This window comes from Erpetoichthys calabaricus, chromosome 12 (assembly GCF_900747795.2).
Source record: "Erpetoichthys calabaricus chromosome 12, fErpCal1.3, whole genome shotgun sequence".
NCBI lineage: Eukaryota > Metazoa > Chordata > Cladistia > Polypteriformes > Polypteridae > Erpetoichthys > Erpetoichthys calabaricus.
This window is the reverse complement of record NC_041405.2, coordinates 149,452,179-149,472,899: the sequence shown is the minus strand read 5'-3', so window position 1 is coordinate 149,472,899 and position 20,721 is coordinate 149,452,179. Positions and strand designations below refer to the sequence as shown.

At 40.3% G+C, this 20,721-nt stretch overlaps 1 protein-coding gene across 2 annotated transcripts in view; it reads right to left on the bottom strand.

The window, feature by feature from the left end:
• The window catches only part of pnhd (pinhead), a 37,188-nt gene extending 18,928 nt beyond the window's left edge, over window positions 1–18,260 (bottom strand). The window contains exons 1-4 of one of the 2 annotated variants that reach the window (XM_028814707.2): window positions 17,796–18,260; window positions 17,270–17,396; window positions 10,372–10,467; window positions 8,400–8,545 (exon numbers count right to left, since the gene is read on the bottom strand). In XM_028814707.2, coding sequence (XP_028670540.1) covers window positions 8,400–8,545; window positions 10,372–10,467; window positions 17,270–17,276 — 249 coding nt within the window. In that variant the 5' untranslated portion in view covers window positions 17,277–17,396; window positions 17,796–18,260. Of the gene's footprint in view, window positions 1–8,399; window positions 8,546–10,371; window positions 10,468–13,393; window positions 14,122–17,269; window positions 17,397–17,795 lie in introns of those variants that run through there. The other variant, XM_028814706.2, reaches the window with a different exon arrangement.
• Window positions 18,261–20,721: the final 2,461 nt, after the last annotated feature.

The following is a 20,721-nucleotide window of genomic DNA, read 5'->3' as shown; positions in this document are numbered from 1 at the left end:
CATTTATAAGTTGATTAGGATAAAAGTTTCAGCTAAGCAAATTAATGCAAAGGTAAATGGTAAGAAGTGACATTTGAGGGCTTTCCTAGCAGAATTCATATTATAAATAAATTCCTCTGGCACATCAAGAGATGGGCGGCATGGTGGCGCAGCGGATAGCGCTGCTGCCTCACAGTTAGGAGACCCAGATTCGCTTCCCGGGTCTTCCCTGCGTGGAGTTTGCATGTTCTCCCCGTGTCTGTGTGGGTTTCCTCCGGGCACTCTGGTTTCCTCCCACAGTCCAGAGACATGCAGGTTAGGTGCATTGGCGATCCTAAATTGTCCCTAGTGTGTGCTTGGTGTGTGGGTGTGTGGGTGTGTGTGCCCTGCGGTGGGCTGGCGCCCTGCCCGGGGGCTCGTTCCTGCCTTGCGCCCTGTGTTGGCTGGGATTGGCTCCAGCAGTTAGGATATAGCGGGTTGGATAATAGATGGATGGACATCAAGAGATATTCTATCAAGTTCATCAGTGAATGCATTCATCGTCAAAGTTATTACATAGAAAATTAACATTAGCAGCAACCCTCTCTGTCTTTGCATAGTTGTGCCAGTTAATAACATAGCGCTTTTCATAGTCACAGAATTAACCCTTTAAACTTATCCGTTTTCTGCTATTTTGATTTAACTGACTATAACTTTATCATCCTTCACTCAATATTCATGATCTACCCCTTAAAAAACAAAAGATCAAACATTTATCATTTAGAATTTTTACATCTGGAGAATTAGTTACGTTGTACACTTATGTTACACCACAATAAGTTTCAAAATTCAGTAATATTAAAAAAAAACAGCACTTTAAATGTTATTCTTATTTCTATAAGTGTTAGAATAAGTTTTCGAACATAATAAAAGTGTCGGTGATTGTGTCATAAACACCCCAAAAAACTGTTATAAAATATCTACAAGTATTACATCTAGTTTTACTGTTGATGCAGTGCACAGAACAGGATTCTTTTCCTGTTTTTACTGTTCTCAGTATCCATTGCATACGAGGGGGTACCCAAAAATAACCAGAATCTGTACTTGGCATGCAATCTCGACTTTGTTGCGAATTTCACCGCTAGGTGTAGCACGCTTGCAGTATTCAGTTGTAGTCTGCCAAGTGGCATTGCTCTGTACTGTTCATACGGCATTCTGCGTCGGTTTTTCTTGGTGCTTATTAAACGTGTTCTTTATGCTCACCCATCAAAAAAAATTGCAGAACAGCGAGTCTACGTTAAATTTTGTTTTCTCTTAGGGAAAACAACTGCTGAAACTGTAGTGATGCTTGAAACAGCTTTTTTAGGGAAAGCTTTAAGTAAAACACAGGTCTACGAGTGATTTTCGCATGTCAAACGAGGGGAAATGTCACTTGAAGACCAACCAAGATCTGGCTGACCTTCCACAATTAGGAAAGACGAAAATCTTGAAAAAGTTCGCAATGCAATTTACGAAGATCGTCGTCGGACTATTGAAGAGATTTGTGAGTCTTGGGGGTTCTTGCCACCTTCCCATCTCACCTAATCTTTGCTCCGTGGGACTTTTTCTTGTTCCCACATATGAAAAGAGAACTCAAAGGAAAGCGATTTTGTACCGTGGAGGAAGTCAAAGAAAAAATTGCTGCAGTCCTTGGACAACGTTCCTCTTCAGCGATTCCAAAAATGTTTCCACCAGTGGGAAAATCGTTGGGAGAAGTGCATTCATTCACATGGAGAGGACTTTGAAGGAGATTAAAGTAAAAATGATTAAAACAATTTTTTTTTTCCAATTCCATTTATTTTAGGGTACCCCCTCGTACATACCCATTATTGTGCTTTCTCATTTTTTTTATTTTTAATAAATTTGCAAAAACCTCAAGTAAACTTTTTTCACGTTGTCATTATGGGGTGTTGTGTGTAGAATTCTGAGGAAAAAAATGAATTTAATCCATTTTGGAATAAGGCTGTAACATAACAAAATGTGGAAAAAGTGATGCGCTGTGAATACTTTCTGGATGCACTGTAGATGCATATTTTATAAAACCTACTTAACTTTTATCGACATTTATCTAACTCTACAGTATATTTATTTTTCTAGTATCAGAATGTAGTTTAAGTTAATTTGTTTTGGTTTCAATAGATGTATTTTTCATATTTTCGATTCTTGTTTTCTTTTTTTCACATCTTCGCGCCCACCTTTTTGTTACTTCACACCCTCCTAGGGGGGCCTGCCCCACAGTTTGAGAACCACGGCTGTAGACCCTGAATGTGATTAAGAAGTTGACAGAATGACTGAATCAATTCATCTAGTTACCATTACTCCCACATCCCAAAGATGCGTGAAGTGGTCACTCTATAAGCCCTGGTCTATAAGCTGATGACACACAGCTGTATTTATCAATAGCACCTGATGACCCCAAATCTCTTGATTCGCTAACACAATGTCTAACCTGTATCTCAGAATGGATGAATAGTAACTTTCTCAAATTAAATAAAGAAAAAACCGAAATCTTAGCCTCATTGTATCCATTATTGCCAATCACTATTAGAAATAAACTGGATGCATTAGGATTAAAAGTCAAATCGGAGGTAAAAAGCTTAGGGGTAACCGTTGATTGTAATCTGAATTTTAAATCGCATATTAATAAGATCACTAGGACAGCATTTTTTCACCTAAGGAACATAGCAAAAGTTAGACTTCTTACTGTATATCATCGAAAGATGCAGAGAAATTAGTTCATGCGTTTGTTTTCAGTCGACTAGATTACTGTAATGCACTCCTCTCAGGACTACCCAAAAAACACATCAATCGTTTGCAGTTAGTGCAGAATGCAGCTGCTAGAATCCTTACCAGGAAAAGAAAATCCGAGCACATCTCTCCAGTTTTGATGTCACTACACTGGTTACCTGTGTCATTCAGAATTGACTTTAAAATTCTGCTTATGGTTTATAAAGCTTTAAATAATCTCGCCCCGTCTTATATATCGGAATGTCTGACACCTTATATTCCAAATCGCAACCTCAGATCCTCAACTGAGTGTCTCCTTAGAATTCCAAGAGCAAAACTTAAAAGAAGTGGTGAGGCGGGTGGCCTTCTGCTGTTATGCACCTAAAATCTGGAATAGCCTGCCAGTAGGAATTCGCCAGGCTAATACAGTGGAGCACTTTAAAAAACTACTGAAAACACATTACTTTAACATGGCCTTCTCATAACTTCACTGTAATTTAATCCTGACACTCTGTATATCCAATTCATTATAATAACTATTTATTCAAAATTTGTACTAACCCCTACTCTCTCTTCTGTTTCCTTTTCCGGTGTCCTATTGGTGGTGGCTTGTGCCACCACCATCTACCCAAAGCACCATGATGTTCCAACAATGATGGATGGATTAAAAGCCAGAAGTCTGTATGACCATCAGCATCAAGTGACTCCGTGAGAACCCTAGCTACAAAGAGGACTATTTTATTTATGTTAGGTAGAATACCCAGAGGGGACTGGGCGGTCTCGTGGCCTGGAACCCCTACAGATTTTATTTTTTTCTCCAGCCTTCTGGAGTTATTTTTGTTTTTTCTGTCCACCCTGGCCATCGGACCTTACTCCTTTTTATGTTAACTAAGGTTGTCTTATTTTAATTTCTTTTTTGTCTTTTATTCTTCTTTTCTTCATTATGTAAAGCACTTTGAGCTACTTTTTGTATGAAAATGTGCTATATAAATAAATGTTGTTGTTGTTGTTGTTGTGGTGTGAACCAATGTGTGTGAGTAAGAGAGTGAGCGAGTGTGCCCCAGGTCAGACCAGCTAGGAAAGGCTGAGAAAATCTGTGAGCACATAATAGAAACATTTTTGATAAGTGAGAATTGTGACGCCAAGATTTGGCACTACAGAATATATTTGAACAAAATACTGCTAACTTGTAGTTGTGTAAGGAAGCAATCCATAAAATTAAAGTTATTTTCCTATAAAATGAGCCTTAAGCTACATTCATAATGCATTCATTCAGCTGTCAATATCTCTCTGTTATATAAAAAAATCTTGGGACGAGACAGGACATTTTCAGAGAGATAAATTCACGTCCCGCGAGATGAGACTTTGTAGCAAGAGATGAACTGAAAATCTAACAGGTCCAAGTGGGGGTGGAAATAAAAGACAAACAATAGAAGAAGAAAAGACAAAGAGTAGAAGACAAAGTAGAACGTCGTAAAGAGGTTCAAAAACGTTGGCACGATACACAGGCAGAACAGGTTAGTGATTGTGAAAGTACTAAAATTTTAAAGTCTCAAAAAACTGATAATAAAGATTGCATTAGCGCTAACAAATGGAAATTATTACTCAGTAAAAAAAAGGAACAGCGAAAAGAGATTGAATATATGGACATAGGTAATATGACAGAGCTACGAGAAGTTTAATTTCAAAGCAACCACAATTCGGTCAGGTTTATATTTATGATCACGGAGAAACGATGCAACATAGAATCGAAAGAGTTAAACGATTGAACAAACTAGAAATTCTACAGCCAATAATGGATACAAATCTATACATCCAAAAGTATCGCACTTCACACGAAATTTACCTGAAAAACACGGTCAAAGAAGTTTTCTTCGATTTCTGTATGAATCGGAAAGATCACGCTCACATATACTGTACAATAAAACAACATGTGACAAATTGTCAGCAATAACAGCTTCGAAAGACAGTGATATCAAAGACAGGGTTGATATTTGTGTTTACCCAAAAGCAAGCGGCAGATCCGGGAAATGACGAGCGTGTAGTGGGTTGGCGAGCTAAGCGAGCAGGGGGCAGAGCCCCCTAGTTATTAAATATTTTTATACTCTATGCAACTAAAAATGTTGTTATTCAGAGATTATCCAAAAAGATTTTACTTAAACTGTGATTTAAATTTACTTTCATAATCAGTTTACACAAAATCTTGTTTAAATAATTGGTTTTTGGTATCTCCTAAAATAACATAACATGTATACTGGCTTCAGGATCACAGGGAGCCAGAGAGTCTATCCTGAGTGAGGAAACCCACGCAGGACAGGGCGCCGGAGCCCACCGACACTTTCACACAATTCACATAACCAGCCTGTCTTTGGAGTACCAGGTGGAGAATCCACCTGGGAGAACGTAGGGAGAATGTGGACACTCCACAAAGACAATGACCGGGTGTACAATTTAAACTCGGAACCCTGGATCTGCCCAGCAGGTGAGCTGACCACTGCACTACCAGGCTACTCTAGATCTTAAAATTTTATCTTACATAGGGTTATTAAAAAAATTTTTTTTTTGCCCAGGAGTTAAAAATTAGAAATATTCTTCCACCTTTGCAACAGAAGAACCGTCCTATCACTTGGTGGAAACCACATTTGTTAAAGTGGATATCTACCAGAATTAAAATTGTTTGAAATAAGGGCATTTTTAAAATAACCCTGTTCAGTCCATTCACATATTTATCAATGTTATGAACCTTCTCAAGTGGCAAAATGGCAAAGTGATAGCTCTGCTGCCTTGTAACAATAAGACTAGGGTTCACGTTCCTGGATATTCCCTGCATGGAGTTTGCATGTTCTTCTCATGTATACGTGGTGCTCTCGTTTCCCCATACAAAGACATCTGAGTTAGGTGAATTAGCAATGCTAATGTGTCTGTGTGTGTGTGTTCATCCTGTCCAGGGATTCTTCCTGCCTTGTGTCTGGTGGATGCTGGGATGGGCTCCAGTTTGGATAAGTGGGTTTAGTAAATGGATAGATGGATGAGCCTTTTCTGCCCATAACAGAACTGGTAGGATGTCAGGGTCATGGACGTTAAAAACCCTTCTCTTTTTTTTTTCCATCCATCCATTATCCAACCCGCTATATCCTAACTACAGGGTCACGGTGATCTGCTGGAGCCAATCCCAGTCAACACAGGGCACAAGGCAGGAAACAAACCCCGGGCAGGGCGCCAGCCCACCGCAGTCTTTTTTTTTTTTTTAATTCTGCTTATCCGGTTCAATGACTCTGTGAAACAGTGAGCAGCACAGTCACCGGGCTGTAGTCAGGACAGGGTCCTAGTCCCAAATTCCAATGATCTAAAGGATAGGTTGGTTTGGACCCTAAATAGTCTCTGTGCGAGTGGGTGTACTCTGTGATGAAGGATGAAGCCTGTCCTACCATCTTCAGGCCCACAACTGAACTCTAGATGTGGTGCCAGGCTATTCCAGAAAAAGCAAGTTTAGGGTCACTAAATAATTTAACACGCATGTCTAGACTGAAGAAGGAAAACCAAACACACATGCCGAGTAAGTTCAAAGTTCACACTACGTGCAGTAACAAGGCCAAGATTCAAACCTGAGACTCTTCATCGGTGAGGCAGCAACACTATCTACTGTGCCACCACACCATCCCAGAGGTAAAAATATTCAAAGTTATCTGTAGAAACAGCATAGTACTGCAGTGACTTGTCAGTCAACCCCAGTGGTTCAAACTGAAGGCTCAGCTCCTGCTCGTTTCATATCTCTACGGTTTTCTCTGGTTGCTTGGCTATTTCTTCCACATCTCAATGGTGTGCAGTTTAGGTTAACGTATGAAAGTGGTCAGGTGTGTGTGACTGTATATCAGAGCAGACGCTGCAATGGACTGGTGTCCTGGAAAGGGCTGGATTCTACCTCAAACCTAAATGTAACATAACACGGTATTGTCAAAGCCACTTAACCCAAGTCAGGGTGGCATCAGGCACAAGGCAGGAGCCAGCATTTGACAACACTGGTTTGTATTCCATTTATCCATTCATTATCAGAACCTTTTAACACATGCTTGTATGGAGATCAAGCATATTTCAGTCTATGAGGCATAAGCGAGTCCTCTAAATCCTTCTCATAAGGTGGATTTTCAATTTTCAGACCTCCATTGTGTATACTCAGATGTTAGAGTTGAATACACAATGAGAGCTCTGAAAATGGAGAGTCCACCTTATGAGAAGGATTCAGGAGTCGCAGTGGACTCTAAGCTATCGACTTTCTGACAGTGTTCATAAGCCATTAAGAAGGGTAACAGAATGTCAGGTTATATAGTGCCTTGATGTGTGGAGTACAAGTCACAGGAGGTTCTGCTCAAGCTTTATAACACACTGGTGAGGCCTCATCTGGAGTCCTGTGTGCAGTTTGGGTCTCCAGGCTACAAAAAGGACCAAACAGCACTAGAAAAGGTCCAGAGAAGAGCAACAGGGCTGAGTCCAGGGCAACAGGGGATGAGTTATAGGGAAAGATTAAAAGAGCTGAGCCTTTACAGAGATTAAGAGGAGACCTGATTGAAGTGTTTAAAATTATAAAGGGAATTAGTCCAGTGAACACAGTTGGAAACTTGGAGTGAGTGACCAAGTAGTGTGGTAGAAAGCAGGACTTTAGGGACTTTCAAACCTCAACTTGATGTTATTTTAGATGAATTACAGTGGATTGGACCAGCGAGCTTTGGTGGGTTGAATAGCCTGATCTCATCAAACTTTTGCTAATGTCCTAATGCTCTTAACCTTGGGTAGAATGTCAAAGCCTGCAGCACCCACTCTTGTGCCCGACCGTTTTCACTTACTCTACTCTACTCTTCACTTACCTAAACCTAACCCTAACCTGTGTGTGCAAATATCATTCAAAATTAGAACAATCTACACGAGAACAGGTCATCCATACGGGGCTTTTTAAAGTTCAAAATTTCTGAACATTTAAGAAAATTTCCAGACTTTTTCCCAGAAATCTTGGAGTGATGAGTGATGAGCATGCAGAATAGTGTCACCAGGACATTTCTGTAATGGCACCCGGAGTCCCCTGTGGCCCACTGTTGAACCCTTAAGACAATTGGCCAAGTACAGCAGTAAATTGTACATTTCTACTTTTAAGGTGAGACGCTCTCAGTATGTATATACATTATACTGTAGTGTAAATAGACATTTATTATAAAATTGAATTGTGTGATACATGATGAAGCAAGTCTGATATAACATTTGAATTTAGAATGTAAATACAGTAAAATTCACCTATATTAATTCATGTGACAAAAAAAAAGTTACATTTTGATACCTAATGTTATCATTTGGTTTTAACATAGGGAGTAGGAAATGAAATATATAAAAGTTTTACAGTTTGAAAGCATTTGACAAAAATAGATAATATTTGCTCATAATATGTAAAATAATAAAAACCCAAAAATGTCATAATCCAGGAGCATTTAGACTGACATGTAAAATTTAAATAATTAATTTGTCATAAAATTATTATAAATGTCAAGTTGATTTTAGGCACCTGTAACAATTTACTTTAAACTTAGTTTTTTCGTCCCAGTTCTAAGCCTACGAAATTTTGAAAAGGCCTCCTAGTCAGGACTGAACTCCACTGCCCTCTTGTGGTAAATACTGTTTTACACACTCACCTTTTTAGTTCTCAGGAAATCCAGCATAGAAGTGTGCTTTGAAAATCCTGGAAATCCTGCTCCATAGGGGGCCACCGGTCGCTGTGTCCCACCACAATGTGACCTACAGATCCCCACGTCCACACTGACTGGACTGCCAGAGATGTCTGTATAAAGAGGAAGGAAAACGTAGATGTGAAGGAGCTCAGGAGTTACTTCCATTAACCCAGTGGTCTCAAACTCCAGTCCTGGAGGGCCGCAGTGGCCACAGGTTATCATTCTAACCCTGTTCTTAACTGGTGACCAGTTTTTTCTGCTAATTAACTCCTTTTCCTTCATTTTAATTGAATTGCTTTTTAAGATTTCTTCCCCTGACCGTTCTTCTGCTTCATTTCTTTCCTTAAATGGCACCCAAACATGAAGTGAATGAGCCCACAGAAGACCAGCTAAGTCAGGGCCTTCAACTCCAACCAGTTGCTTAATGAGGCTCTGATTCTTGTCGTTAATTTAACTCGTTCTTTAATTCCATGGCTTGTTGTTGCTCTCATTTACATTTACATTTACATTTACATCATTTAGCAGACGCTCTTATCCAGAGCGACTTACAACAGTGTTTGTTAGTTTTTTTCGCATACCCCTTGGGGTCAGAGCGCAGGGTCAGCCATTGTACAGAGCCCCCTGGAGCAATTACAGGTTAAGGGCCTTGCTCAAGGGCCCAGCAGAGTAGGATCTCTTTTGGCACTGACGGGGATTCGAACCAGCAACCTTCGGGATACCAGCATAGATCCTTAGCCTCAGAGCCACCACTCCGCCACTCTCGTTGTGCATTAGCAGGCATTTCCAAAATTATTGATGGTTCTCTTTTCTAAGAGCACACTGTTAAAATGTTCTCATTTTGTATCTCATTATTGTTTGGCTGCTAATTAAGTGAAAAAAAGAAACAATTAAGGGGTCGGAGTCTTCAAGAGGAAATCAATTAAAATGAATTCAAAAGCACAAACAGGACACCCATTAAGAAAAGGGTTAGAATGAAAACCTGCAGCCACAGCGGCCCTCCAGGACCGGAGTTTGAGACCACTTCATTAATTGGCGACCATGGCATTTTTAATAGAAGTTTGGAGCCCAAGTCAAGCACTGAAAATGCAGTTCTTGGTAGGATTATTACACCTTTCTGTTTTCTATTCTAGATGTGGATGTAGAAATTAAAGCCCAAGGTCGCTGTTTTGCTGGATGTAATTGGTAAGAGAATGGAGACTTTTAAGCCAATTTAAAGCAATTCATGGTTGCAGGGAGCCGGAGCCCATCTTGGCAGGTCTGGATACAAGGCAGGAAAAAACATTGGATATGGTGTTGGTTCATCCCACAGTGGGCCAATTTACCTGACACGTACATCTCTGTGGATGTGTGAGGAAAACTGGAATATCTGCCCGAAATCTGACACAGACTTAGGGAGAAACACCATACAGATGATGGCAGGGATGCAGAATTTGATCCAGAACACTGGAACCACATAAGAAATTAAAGAAGCGAGAGGAGACCATTCAGTCCCATTGTCGCTCATTGGTTTAGTTGATAGCTGAGCTGTCCCAACAGCTCATTCAGATACTTCTTAAAGTTTGTTCAGACTTCTATTTAAACGTCACATCTCGTTAGTCTGTTCCAGATTTCCACAACTCTTTGCATGAAGCAGTGCTTCCTGGTTTCAATCCTAAATGCTCTTCCCGTCAATCTCCACTGGTGTCCTCGATGACGCTAGGAGAAAGGCCCTCACACCACCACACTACAATTATTCTCCATGTCTGATGGAGCCAATTAGTTCAGTATCCTAATAACCAATCAGTACTTCATGAGTACCAATGAAATGGTTCGTGTGTGAAGAATATCAGGGGCACTAACATACATTTACAGACATCGACATACTGAATTATGGGACCTGGGCAAGCAAACGTCCAACGTCACCCTTGAAATTCCTCATCACCCTTATTTATCTTACCTTGGCCGACATAAAAGAAATGGCTCTGGCGTTTACAACAGCCGCGCTCTGTGAAAAGGTTCCTCCGGGGTGACTGTCTGTTAAGCACGCCAGCAACTGGGAAAAAAAGAAAACAAAGAAAGGTTCTTGCCATGCATTTTCACTAATATTGTTTCACTTTGCCTAGTAATGTGTTTTCAAATAACTGATACATACAGATAATAATAATAATAAAGTACTAAGGTTTATATGTCCAGTCCCTCTGAACAATCTGATTGCGAGACAAGCAAGTGTGTGAGATGCACACGGAGGAGTAAAGGGACACGCTCAGATAGCTGCCTTCAAAGGCAGAACGTATAAAGCTGGACAGGTGGCCAGAAAGGCCCCTCAAAAGAAGGTGGCAGAGTCTGAGAAGCGGGCTTTATGGGAACGCGATCAAAGAGAGGGAGCTCCGGCGAAGAGACGTTACTAAAGGTGGAGGAGACAGAAAGTTTAAAACCTTGAAAAATGATCTGAGAAGAAGGGTTTATGGGAACGCTCACGAGAGGAGGGGCGCTGGTGAAGACACTTTAGCAAAGGCACACTCATCAGAGAGTCGCCTTCCAAGATGGACAGTATAAAAAGGAAGGGAGAAAGGCGCCTTAAAAATAGTGAGAGTCTGAGAAGTAGGCCTTACAGGAACAGTGGATCAAGATGGTGACTTTAAAATGAGTTCATCATGAACACGGGGACACAGAAACTTCCATCCATCCATCCATTATCCAACCCGCTATATCCTAACTACAGGGTCACGGGGGTCTGCTGGAGCCAATCCCAGCCAACACAGGGTGCAAGACAGGAAACAAACCCCGGGCAGGGCGTCAGCCCACCGCAGACACAGAAACTTGTGAAGGGTAAATTTCACACCAACATTAGGAAGTTTTTCTTTACACAATGAGAAGATTTAGAAGTCGTAGTGGACTCAGCACTATCAGCTACCAGACGGTGTTCGGAAGCCATTAAGAAGGCTAACAGAATGTCAGGTTATATAGTGCCTTGATGTGTGGAGTACAAGTCACAGGAGGATCTGCTCAGGCTTTATAACACACTGGTGAGGCCTCATCTGGAGTCCTGTGTGCAGTTTGGGTCTCCAGGCTACAAAAAGGACATAACAGCACAAGAAAAGGTCCAGAGAAGAGCAACAGGGCTGAGTCCAGGGCTACAGGGGTTGAGTTATGAGGAAAGATTAAAAGAGTTACAGTGATGAAGAGGAGACACGACTGGTGTTTAACATTATGAAGGAAATTAGACCAGTGGATCGAGACAGTGACTTTAAAATGCATTCATCAAGAACATGGGGACACAGTTGGAAATTTGTGAAGGGTAAATGTCACACCAACATTAGGAAGTTTTTCTTTACACAAAGAACGACAGACACTTGGAATAAGAAACCAAGTAGTGTGGTAGACAGGAGGACTTTAGGGACTCTCAAAGCTGTCTATTTTAGAAGAATTAAATGGATAGGCCTAATAAGCTTTGTTGTGCTCAAAGGTCTGTTCTCGTCCAGATTGTTCTAATGTTCTAATAGATAGATTGAGATTTTAATTGGCACCCAGAGATACGTTTGGTTCACCAAATAAAAGAATATTTTTATATTACAACCATTAAGGTGAGTTAGGCATTCGCTGAGGGTGCAGATCATAAGGAGGGGAGCCCAGCTGCGTGGGTTAGCTACCAAACAGTCAGTTGCTGCACTAATAAGCTTGGCCTTGGGCTCAAAATCACCCCCCACCAGCACTGATTACATCAACAACAACCTCCCACTTAAATGCACACCAGAATGACTAAAAGAAAAGAAAAGTAAAAAAAGAAAAGAAAAACCTCTGAGTTGACTACAGTTAAAAGGAGAGGTCCCAGTCCTAGTGAAGCACTACAAAAGCTTATTGTTGTCGGTTTAAAGGCGCCCCAGTCACGTTTACTTACACACTTCTGTTAAATAATTTTACTGGATGAAAGTACTTAATGGTAGTAAATATAAAAATATTTATCATGGAAAATCTGCAATTTTGTATCAAAGTGTTAAGACCAAACAATTCAGCAGGTCTGGACTCAGAAACAAAACCTTCTCAAACTCTTCTCATTCAGGTGAGCCTCACGGGAGTTGTGCCAGTCCACCGCAGGGCCCCCCATTCATGCACACGTACCCTGAGCCAATTTAAAATGTTCATTTCAGTCAACTGTGGAGCTTGGAGGGAGAAAGTCCACATTGGCATGGAGTGAACACGCAAACTTTACACTGACAGTGCTTGGCTCACAATTAGTACCCGGGACCCTGGAGCTGTGAGACAGCGGCAGTAATCACCATGCTGCCCAGAAGAAACATTAATAGTTATTAACTAAATTTAGTAAAGCCCTGAAGGTATGAGATAATGGAGCCAAGCTGAAGAAAGTGTTAAAATTAGCAATGCAAGAGTAACACCATCACAACTTTTAACAGACATAAAGTAACTGAGCCAAAAAAAATGTTATCAGCCTTTACACATCAGATAAGAGCTCAAGAAATTCAACAGATGAAAAAGAAGTCCAATAGTTTAGCTAACAATGTCATCGTTAGGAAAAGGACCAACACAAATCAAGAAACGGAAATGAGAGGCAAGCTGAAGAACAATCAACTTAAACGGTTTACAAGCTGGAGCAGACTTGAGGAAGGCGCTAAACAACCTAGATGTGTGTGTGTGTGTAAGAATTTTCCTTTGAATGCCAAACATTGGACAACTTGGGCTGAAAATTACAAATATGCTCCATCTAGTGAGGACCTCTCAGGCCTCGGAGGAGTCTGGATCGCCATCTTGCCGCGCACACAGCAAGCACCCTGAATTACAGTGAAAACAGTAACCAGAGATTCGAATGACTCCTCGAGGGAGGACTCCTTCCCGAGTCTGCTGAGACAGAGTGACAATGACCCAGAGAGCTTCAGGGTTCTTCACTGCTGAACCGCACAATGGAGAAAAAGGTATAAGCAGAAAATGGCAACAGCGTAGCAGCATAAAAATCAGATACTTACAGGCGAGGTTGAAGCACCAAAAGAAAGCAAGGCAAGAAGAGAAGATGTCCATAGCAAAGACCCTGCGTGCTTCTCTGAAGGTGCTGAATGGCCTTCGGCTGAGGGCCCCCTTGACTCTTAAATACCGCCCGCCCCTCTTGTATATTGATTCCAAATGTTCCTGGATAAACCTGATAATCACTGCAGTAGTTCAAAGCCAAAGCACTAATCACATTTCCATACTGGGCGCTCTGCACTTTTCAAAGTTTCAATGGAGTCCACATCAAAGGCCTCTTTGCCCTAAGCACCGGGTTGGCACCTCGGCTCACTAAATCCCTTGTTGTCCTTTACGCCTCCTCGGCTGGACTCGTTTACTTAGAGGCCCCATTCGGCCTTAATTAACTGCTTTACTGGCTAAGCGCTTATGATTTCCAGGGGAGAAGGGACACTTGAGACCTGAATTTTGCACCTTACATAGAGGAGATAAACTTTTTAGCACCCAGGTTTAAAACAAAACCTGTCCAGGCCAAACAAAGGAGGGCAGTGGGGTGCCGGGACGGAAGAAAAACACTCATGCTCTCCGAGTTGTTTATTCAGGATGGCAACAAATGGCAGCCTCCTACAGACTGGCAATTATTGTTAATAATGAAGTATGACTGGTAATTGGAAATGAAAGAAAAACAACTACACCAGTCTGGTCAGATCTTTAAGGAGCTCACACGTTAAGACTTTGAATAGCTCATCGTCAGAATATAAGAAATAGTAATAGAATCACATAAGGACGCACACATGCACAACCAGCAGGACTGGCCACTTTGATAAAGGATTTGGGTTTCTAGTATTGACTCTCTCCACCTTATAATAAGGGAAGAACTCATTAAATTGACGTCTCATAGTGAATAATAATTTTATACAGTGCCTCCTGGCAAATAAGGGGCTGTAAAATATTCTTTATATAGTGTCTCATGGTGAATAATGCTATAAATGTATTGAAAGCTTTGTAATTCGTGAACTGCTGGTATAAGCACAAATGAGGTATATTACTCAGAAATTTTGTGTTTTTTATTATTTTGCTGTTTAATTATTGTATAGATTAATAAATATAAAGTGGTTCAGTGCTTAGCTATGCTGCCTTATATTTCTATTAGACTGAGCTCAGTTCCTGGACAGTCTACACTCAGTCCCCTACATGTGTGTGTAATTTGGCTTTCTTTAACATCCCAAAGATGTGCAAGTTAAGCTGATTAGGAACTTTAAGATGGCCTGGTGTGCTGTACGTTATCACAGCCTGTAATGGACTGGATTTCTCTTCCTGCCTTGCACCTAATGCTGCTCTGGCCCTGGATATGCGCATGTGACTGAATTTGTGGCGTGATTGAGACCTGCAGGGGACTGGCACCCTGTTTCCTGCCCTGTGCCAAGTGCTGTTGTGATAGAGTCAGTCATATCCTAACACAGGGTCACGGGGGTCCGCTGGAGCCAATCCCAAGGCAGGAACAAATCCCAGGACACACACACACACACACACACCAAGCACACACTAGGGACACTTAGGATCGAGGGTTGCTGCTAATGTTAATTTTCTATGTAATAACTTTGACAATGAATGCATTCACTGATGAACTTGCTAGAATATCTCTTGATGTCCATCCATCTATTATCCAACCCGCTATATCCTAACTGCTGGAGCCAATCCCAGCCAACACAGGGTGCAAGGCAGGATACAAACTCCCGGGCAGGGCACCAGCCCACCGCAGGGCACACACACCAAGCACACACTGGGGACAATTTAGGATCACCAATGCACCTAACCTGCATGTCTTTGGACTGTGGAAGGAAACCCACGCAGACACGGGGAGAACATGCAAATTCCACGCAGGGAGGACCCGGGAAGCGAACCCAGGACTCCTTCCCGCGAGGCAGCAGTGCTATCATTGCGCCACCATGCCGCCATGCCAACCCTCAACTGCATTAACAATGGTATAGACTTTGGAATAAGTGGGGCTGAAAATTTGTGAATAAATGAATGGATAATGGATGTTATTATGTTTCTAGCTTTCATTGTGCTGTTCACAAGTCACCTGATATTTCACTCTTCAGTTAGCTAATCTCTCATCTGTGCATAACGCCCAAAAAACAAAATTTGAATTCCAATTGCATCCTTGTGTGTTGGTGGTACTGTGGTTAGCCATGCTGCTTCACAAAATCAAGGGTCCAATGTCTATTCCCAGTCCAGTCTGAATGGACTTTCCTCTGGGAATGCTGGATTTCATCTCTCCCCTCCAAGAGATGCAAGTTATATTTATTCTGACTCTGAACTAGCTCTGTAAGGGAGTACAGGGAGACAGGGGCCTGGAGACTACAGCCTATCCCTGAAGCTGAAACCAGCATTGCAAGTGGCACAAGTTGTAGGGCACACACCCATATCCACCTACAACATGTTTGATTAGAACTGCCAGTTACCACAATGCAACGGGCTTTTTAGGAAGTGGGTGAAAAACTGGAGGGCCCAGAGAAAAAGTGACACAAGAAAAAACTTGGGAGACAACACTCAGACAGTAACTAGGATGGGATAAGATCTCAGGACTGTTGTGCTCTTGTGGCTATTTGGATAGATAGATAGATAGATAGATAGATAGATAGATAGATAGATAGATAGATAGATAGATAGATAGATAGATAGATAGATAGATAGATAGATAGATAGGCAGTGTGTGTAGTGCTACAAGTGGGCAAAATGAATATCAACTATAAATGCAAGATGGGAGCTGCTGTTCTAGGAAGGAAACTGCCTCTGAAAAGGATATAGGGGTTTATGTTGACATAATGTTCTTCATTGTTGAAGCAATGTGAGCAAGCAAAAAAAAAAACACACAATTAAAATGTTAGGCTATACCGTTAAAAACTGCTGAATATAAACAGAGGAATGTTGTGCTCAGATTAATACGGCATACAATAATATATTGCACAAGTGCTACCGCATCTGAAGTGTTGTGTGCAGTTCTGGTCACCAAGCTACAAAAAAGACATAACAGCACTTGAAGCTGTGCACAAGAGAGCAAATGAGAGTATCTGAGGTCTTAAGGACATGTTCTACTGTGACAGACTTTCAAAATAGGGACCTAGTCCAGGTCTTTAAAATGCTCAAAGAGATTGGTAAAGTAAATTCTGCCAAATTCTTTTAAATAAATTGTGAATCACATACTTGAGGACACCAGTGAAAATTAAGGGGGGAGCATTTAGAACTGAAGCATAGAAGCACGTCTTTACACAAAGAATTACGGAAATCTGTATCAAACTACCAAGACATGTAGTAGAAGCAGAAACCTAAGAATCTAAAAGAGACATTGGGACAGCTTTGCTATCAGCTAAACAAATGAGCTTAAGAGACTGAATGGTCTTCTCTCATTTGTCAAATGTCTTGCATTTTATAAAACAGATTGATAGATGTAAAATACAATGTATTACAGATAGATAGATACTTTATTGTTCTCAATGGAAAGTTGACCTTTTACAGAAACTGAATTTACTTACCTTCACTGAAACATCTTCTCCTATCAATTTCTTGATAATTTGGTGTTCTCATTTTAAGTATGTATAATATGTACGTGTGTGTGCGCACCATATATACTAATATATATATATATATATATATATATATATATATATATATATATATATATAGTACCTATCTATGTATGTATATATATATATATATATATATATATATAGATAGATAGATAGATAGATAGATAGATAGATAGATAGATAGATAGATAGATAGATAGATAGATAGATACTTGTAGATATGGCACACTCCTCAAAAATAAACACCTTTCACCATATAGTCACATTAAACATGTAACATGTCAAAACTGTTCAGGAATTGTTCCTTATGATTCATTAAAGGAATTATTTTTTGTTCTTAATAAGTGATAATTTTCTTCATGTAAAATGATCCCCTTCTGATGTTGATCTTCATCTCCATATATTTCAGAATACCGATGATTGTTTTAAAAGTTGTCTAATAAGAAAAAAAGTATGTTAAAATAAAAACACATCCTTTTGGTTCAAAATTAGTAATGTGAGTTCAAATGAATTCCAATATATTTTATAATTATGAGGCTGTGTCATTCAGATACATCATATAGATAGATAGATAGATAGATAGATAGATAGATAGATAGATAGATAGATAGATAGATAGATAGATAGATAGATATTGATGTATAACAGCAACAACAATCATCATCATCATCATAATGGTTGTTGCTATTAATGACAAAATCAACCTACATCATATAGTACATTTGGCTGAATATGATGAGAGATTATGAGATTAAAAAGTTAAACAGAAAACAATTTAAATATTAATTATTATGAGGTAGAATTAATACAAGAGTTTCTTTTGAAGGTAACTTACAGGTTCTAAACGATTAAACCGGCCAGGTAGGCCTTTCCCATTGTTTCTCGTAATGACGTTCCTTTTCAAATTTTCAGTAACTTTTCAAAACTGACCTCCTCATTGAAGCTTTAGAAAGTCTGCAGTGGGCTGACTCCCACATCTGTATGCAGGGTCTTCCCCAGCCTTTTGTTTTGACCTTTTTGTTGAAGAATAGCTGGCCGTCTCTTAGCACGAGGCTCCCCAGTGGCAGACAGCACCAGAGATGTCTGTGGATTGAATATTTGTCACCTTTGAAGTCTACCTTATTCTGACTGTTGTCAATCGCCTGTTTTCACATTCAGGGCTCAGCTAACTTCAAAGTCTTCTAAACATTCTTTCAAAAAAAAACAAAAAAAAAACATTAACACCCCACTCTTCAGTGGTCTCTTATTCTTTGTTGGGAAATCTAAAATGGAGTGGCCAAAATTTCCTTATTAGATACATTATTTTTAAAGTATTCATTTGAAAACAACACAGACTACATAACATTACATAACATAGCATTCTAAAATCCTTTAAATACAATTTGTAGTCTAGAAACTGTCACTGAAGCTTTAGATGAAAGGCACGAAACAGCCCTGAATAGGAAGAGAAGTCCATCTCAGGGTCCAAACTACATAATGATAACTTAAAAATAGTCTACAAATAATAATAACAATAGATAGATAGATGTGAAACATACCATATAATAGATAAATAGATGTGAAAGGTACTATATAATGGATAGATAGATAGATAGATAGATAGATAGATAGATAGATAGATAGATAGATAGATAGATAGATAGATAGATATGAAAAGCACTACAGTATATGATAGATAGATAGAAAAAGACAGATGTGAAAGGTACTATATAATAGATAGATAGACAGATAGATAGATAAATATGAAAGGCACTGTATAGCAGATACTGTAGATAGATAGAAATGTATTTATCCCAAGGGGGAAATTAGGCTTTTTACTGAAATTCTTTAAATTAATAAATACACATACTTTGGTCTGAACACACAAAAGAATGCAAGAAAATTAAAAAGAAAAAAAACTTCTGACTTGGCAGTCCCCATCCCAGTGAGGTGCTATAGAGGCATATTACAGCTGTTATAAAGGAGCCCTCACTGTGTTTTCTGACCCACTTCTCCTGAAAGATTCATTAGCTGAAAGTCCTCAGTGTTGGTGTGTCACAGTGAGGATGTGCAGCGTTGTTCATAATGGTGGTCAGTTTTGTCTTCATTCTGTTCTTCGCTATGACCTCCAGGGGGTCCAGAGTCCATCCTATAACTACCCTTTTAATTAGCTTGTTGATTTGGTGGACCTCTCTTGAAGTGATGTTACCAGCCCAGCACACCACACTGGTCATCACAGAGTTGTAGAAGATGTGAAGGATGTCACTTCCCACAGTAAAGGAACACAGTCTCCTAAGGAGGAGAGTCTGCTCTGCCCCTTCTTCTCTAGTTTCTCTGTATCCCGAGACCAGTCCAGCCTGTCATTAATGAGGACCCCCAAGTACTTATAAGAGTGGGCCACCTCTACATCAACTCCAGACATGGAAACTCAATTAAGCAGTTCCTTGGTTTTGCTGATATTCAGCAGCAGACAATTCTCAAAAGGCTCCCCTTGACTGATCTCCTCTGTCTCATCTCCCTTCTCAATACACCCTACAAGTGTAAAATCATCTGAGAATTTCTGCAGGTGACATGACCTGCTGTTTTATATGCAGAGATGTTCCATGTTGATTAACATATGCAAGTAAGAATGCGCTCCCTGCATGGAGTTTGCATATTCTCCCTCCGTGTCTGTGTGGTTTTCCTTGAGGTGCTCCAGTTTCCTCCCACAGACCACAGAAATGCAGGTTAGGTGGATTGGCGTCTCTAAATTGGCCCTGATAATGTGTGTGTGTTCACTCTGCATTGGGCTGTTACCCTGTTGCTTGCTGGGATAGGTGATGGATGGATGAATGGATGTACTGTAAATATATTTTACTGTGTGTATATATATTGTGATGAAAATAGTACTCCACAACAACAAAAAAGAGTTGGGGACTGTCCCCGTATAATGTCCAAAGGACAAGGAATGCAAAAAAGCCAGAAATGTGATTAAATTACTTTACAGTCATTCAACAACATACATCGGAAAAAATGGCATTTTTATACAGAGTAAAAATGGTGGACAGAAGTGAGTTGGCAGGAGATGACATCATGGCTGTCAGATGGAAGTAATGTCATCTTTGGAAGCCAGAAGTGATGTGGTACTGGAAGTGAGGTCATTGGGGAGGCACCGGAAGTGGCGTCATGGCGAGGGGGCCAAAAGTGACCAGGGGCCTCATGCATAACGCCAAACGTAGAATTCGCACTATAACATGACGTAAGCACAAAAGCGGAAATGTGCTTACGCACAAAAAAATCCAGATGCATAAATCTGTGCGAACGCCAATTTCCACGTTCTTCCGCTCCATAAATCCCGGTCAGCGTGAAAAGTAACGCACGTGCACACGCCTGCTGTCCCGCCCCAACTCCTCCCAGAATTACGCCTCTTTGAATATGCAAATCAATACAAATATCCCTTAAGCTCAGCGTTCTGTGAAAAGACAATGGCAAAAGCACAGGGGGAATAGAAGAATTTCAGAGAATACCAAGTGGAGGCAAAGAAAAACGTACTATTTGTTGGTTTGAACAGTGGTATAAACAACAAAAGGAAATTGATCGAGTGACATAGTGGCGGAGAAACTCGAAAGCTCAAGTTCACAAAGTCACACAGTGCCCAAAATAAAAAAGAAGTTGTCAGAGATCAAAGTCGCCGTGAAAAGGTGAGTCGTAGCTCACCATCTGTCATATGAAAGCTTATTAGGGTACAGAGAAAAGAAAATAGGCACACAGTGGGGAAAAAAGCACAAAATGTCAACTTTAAT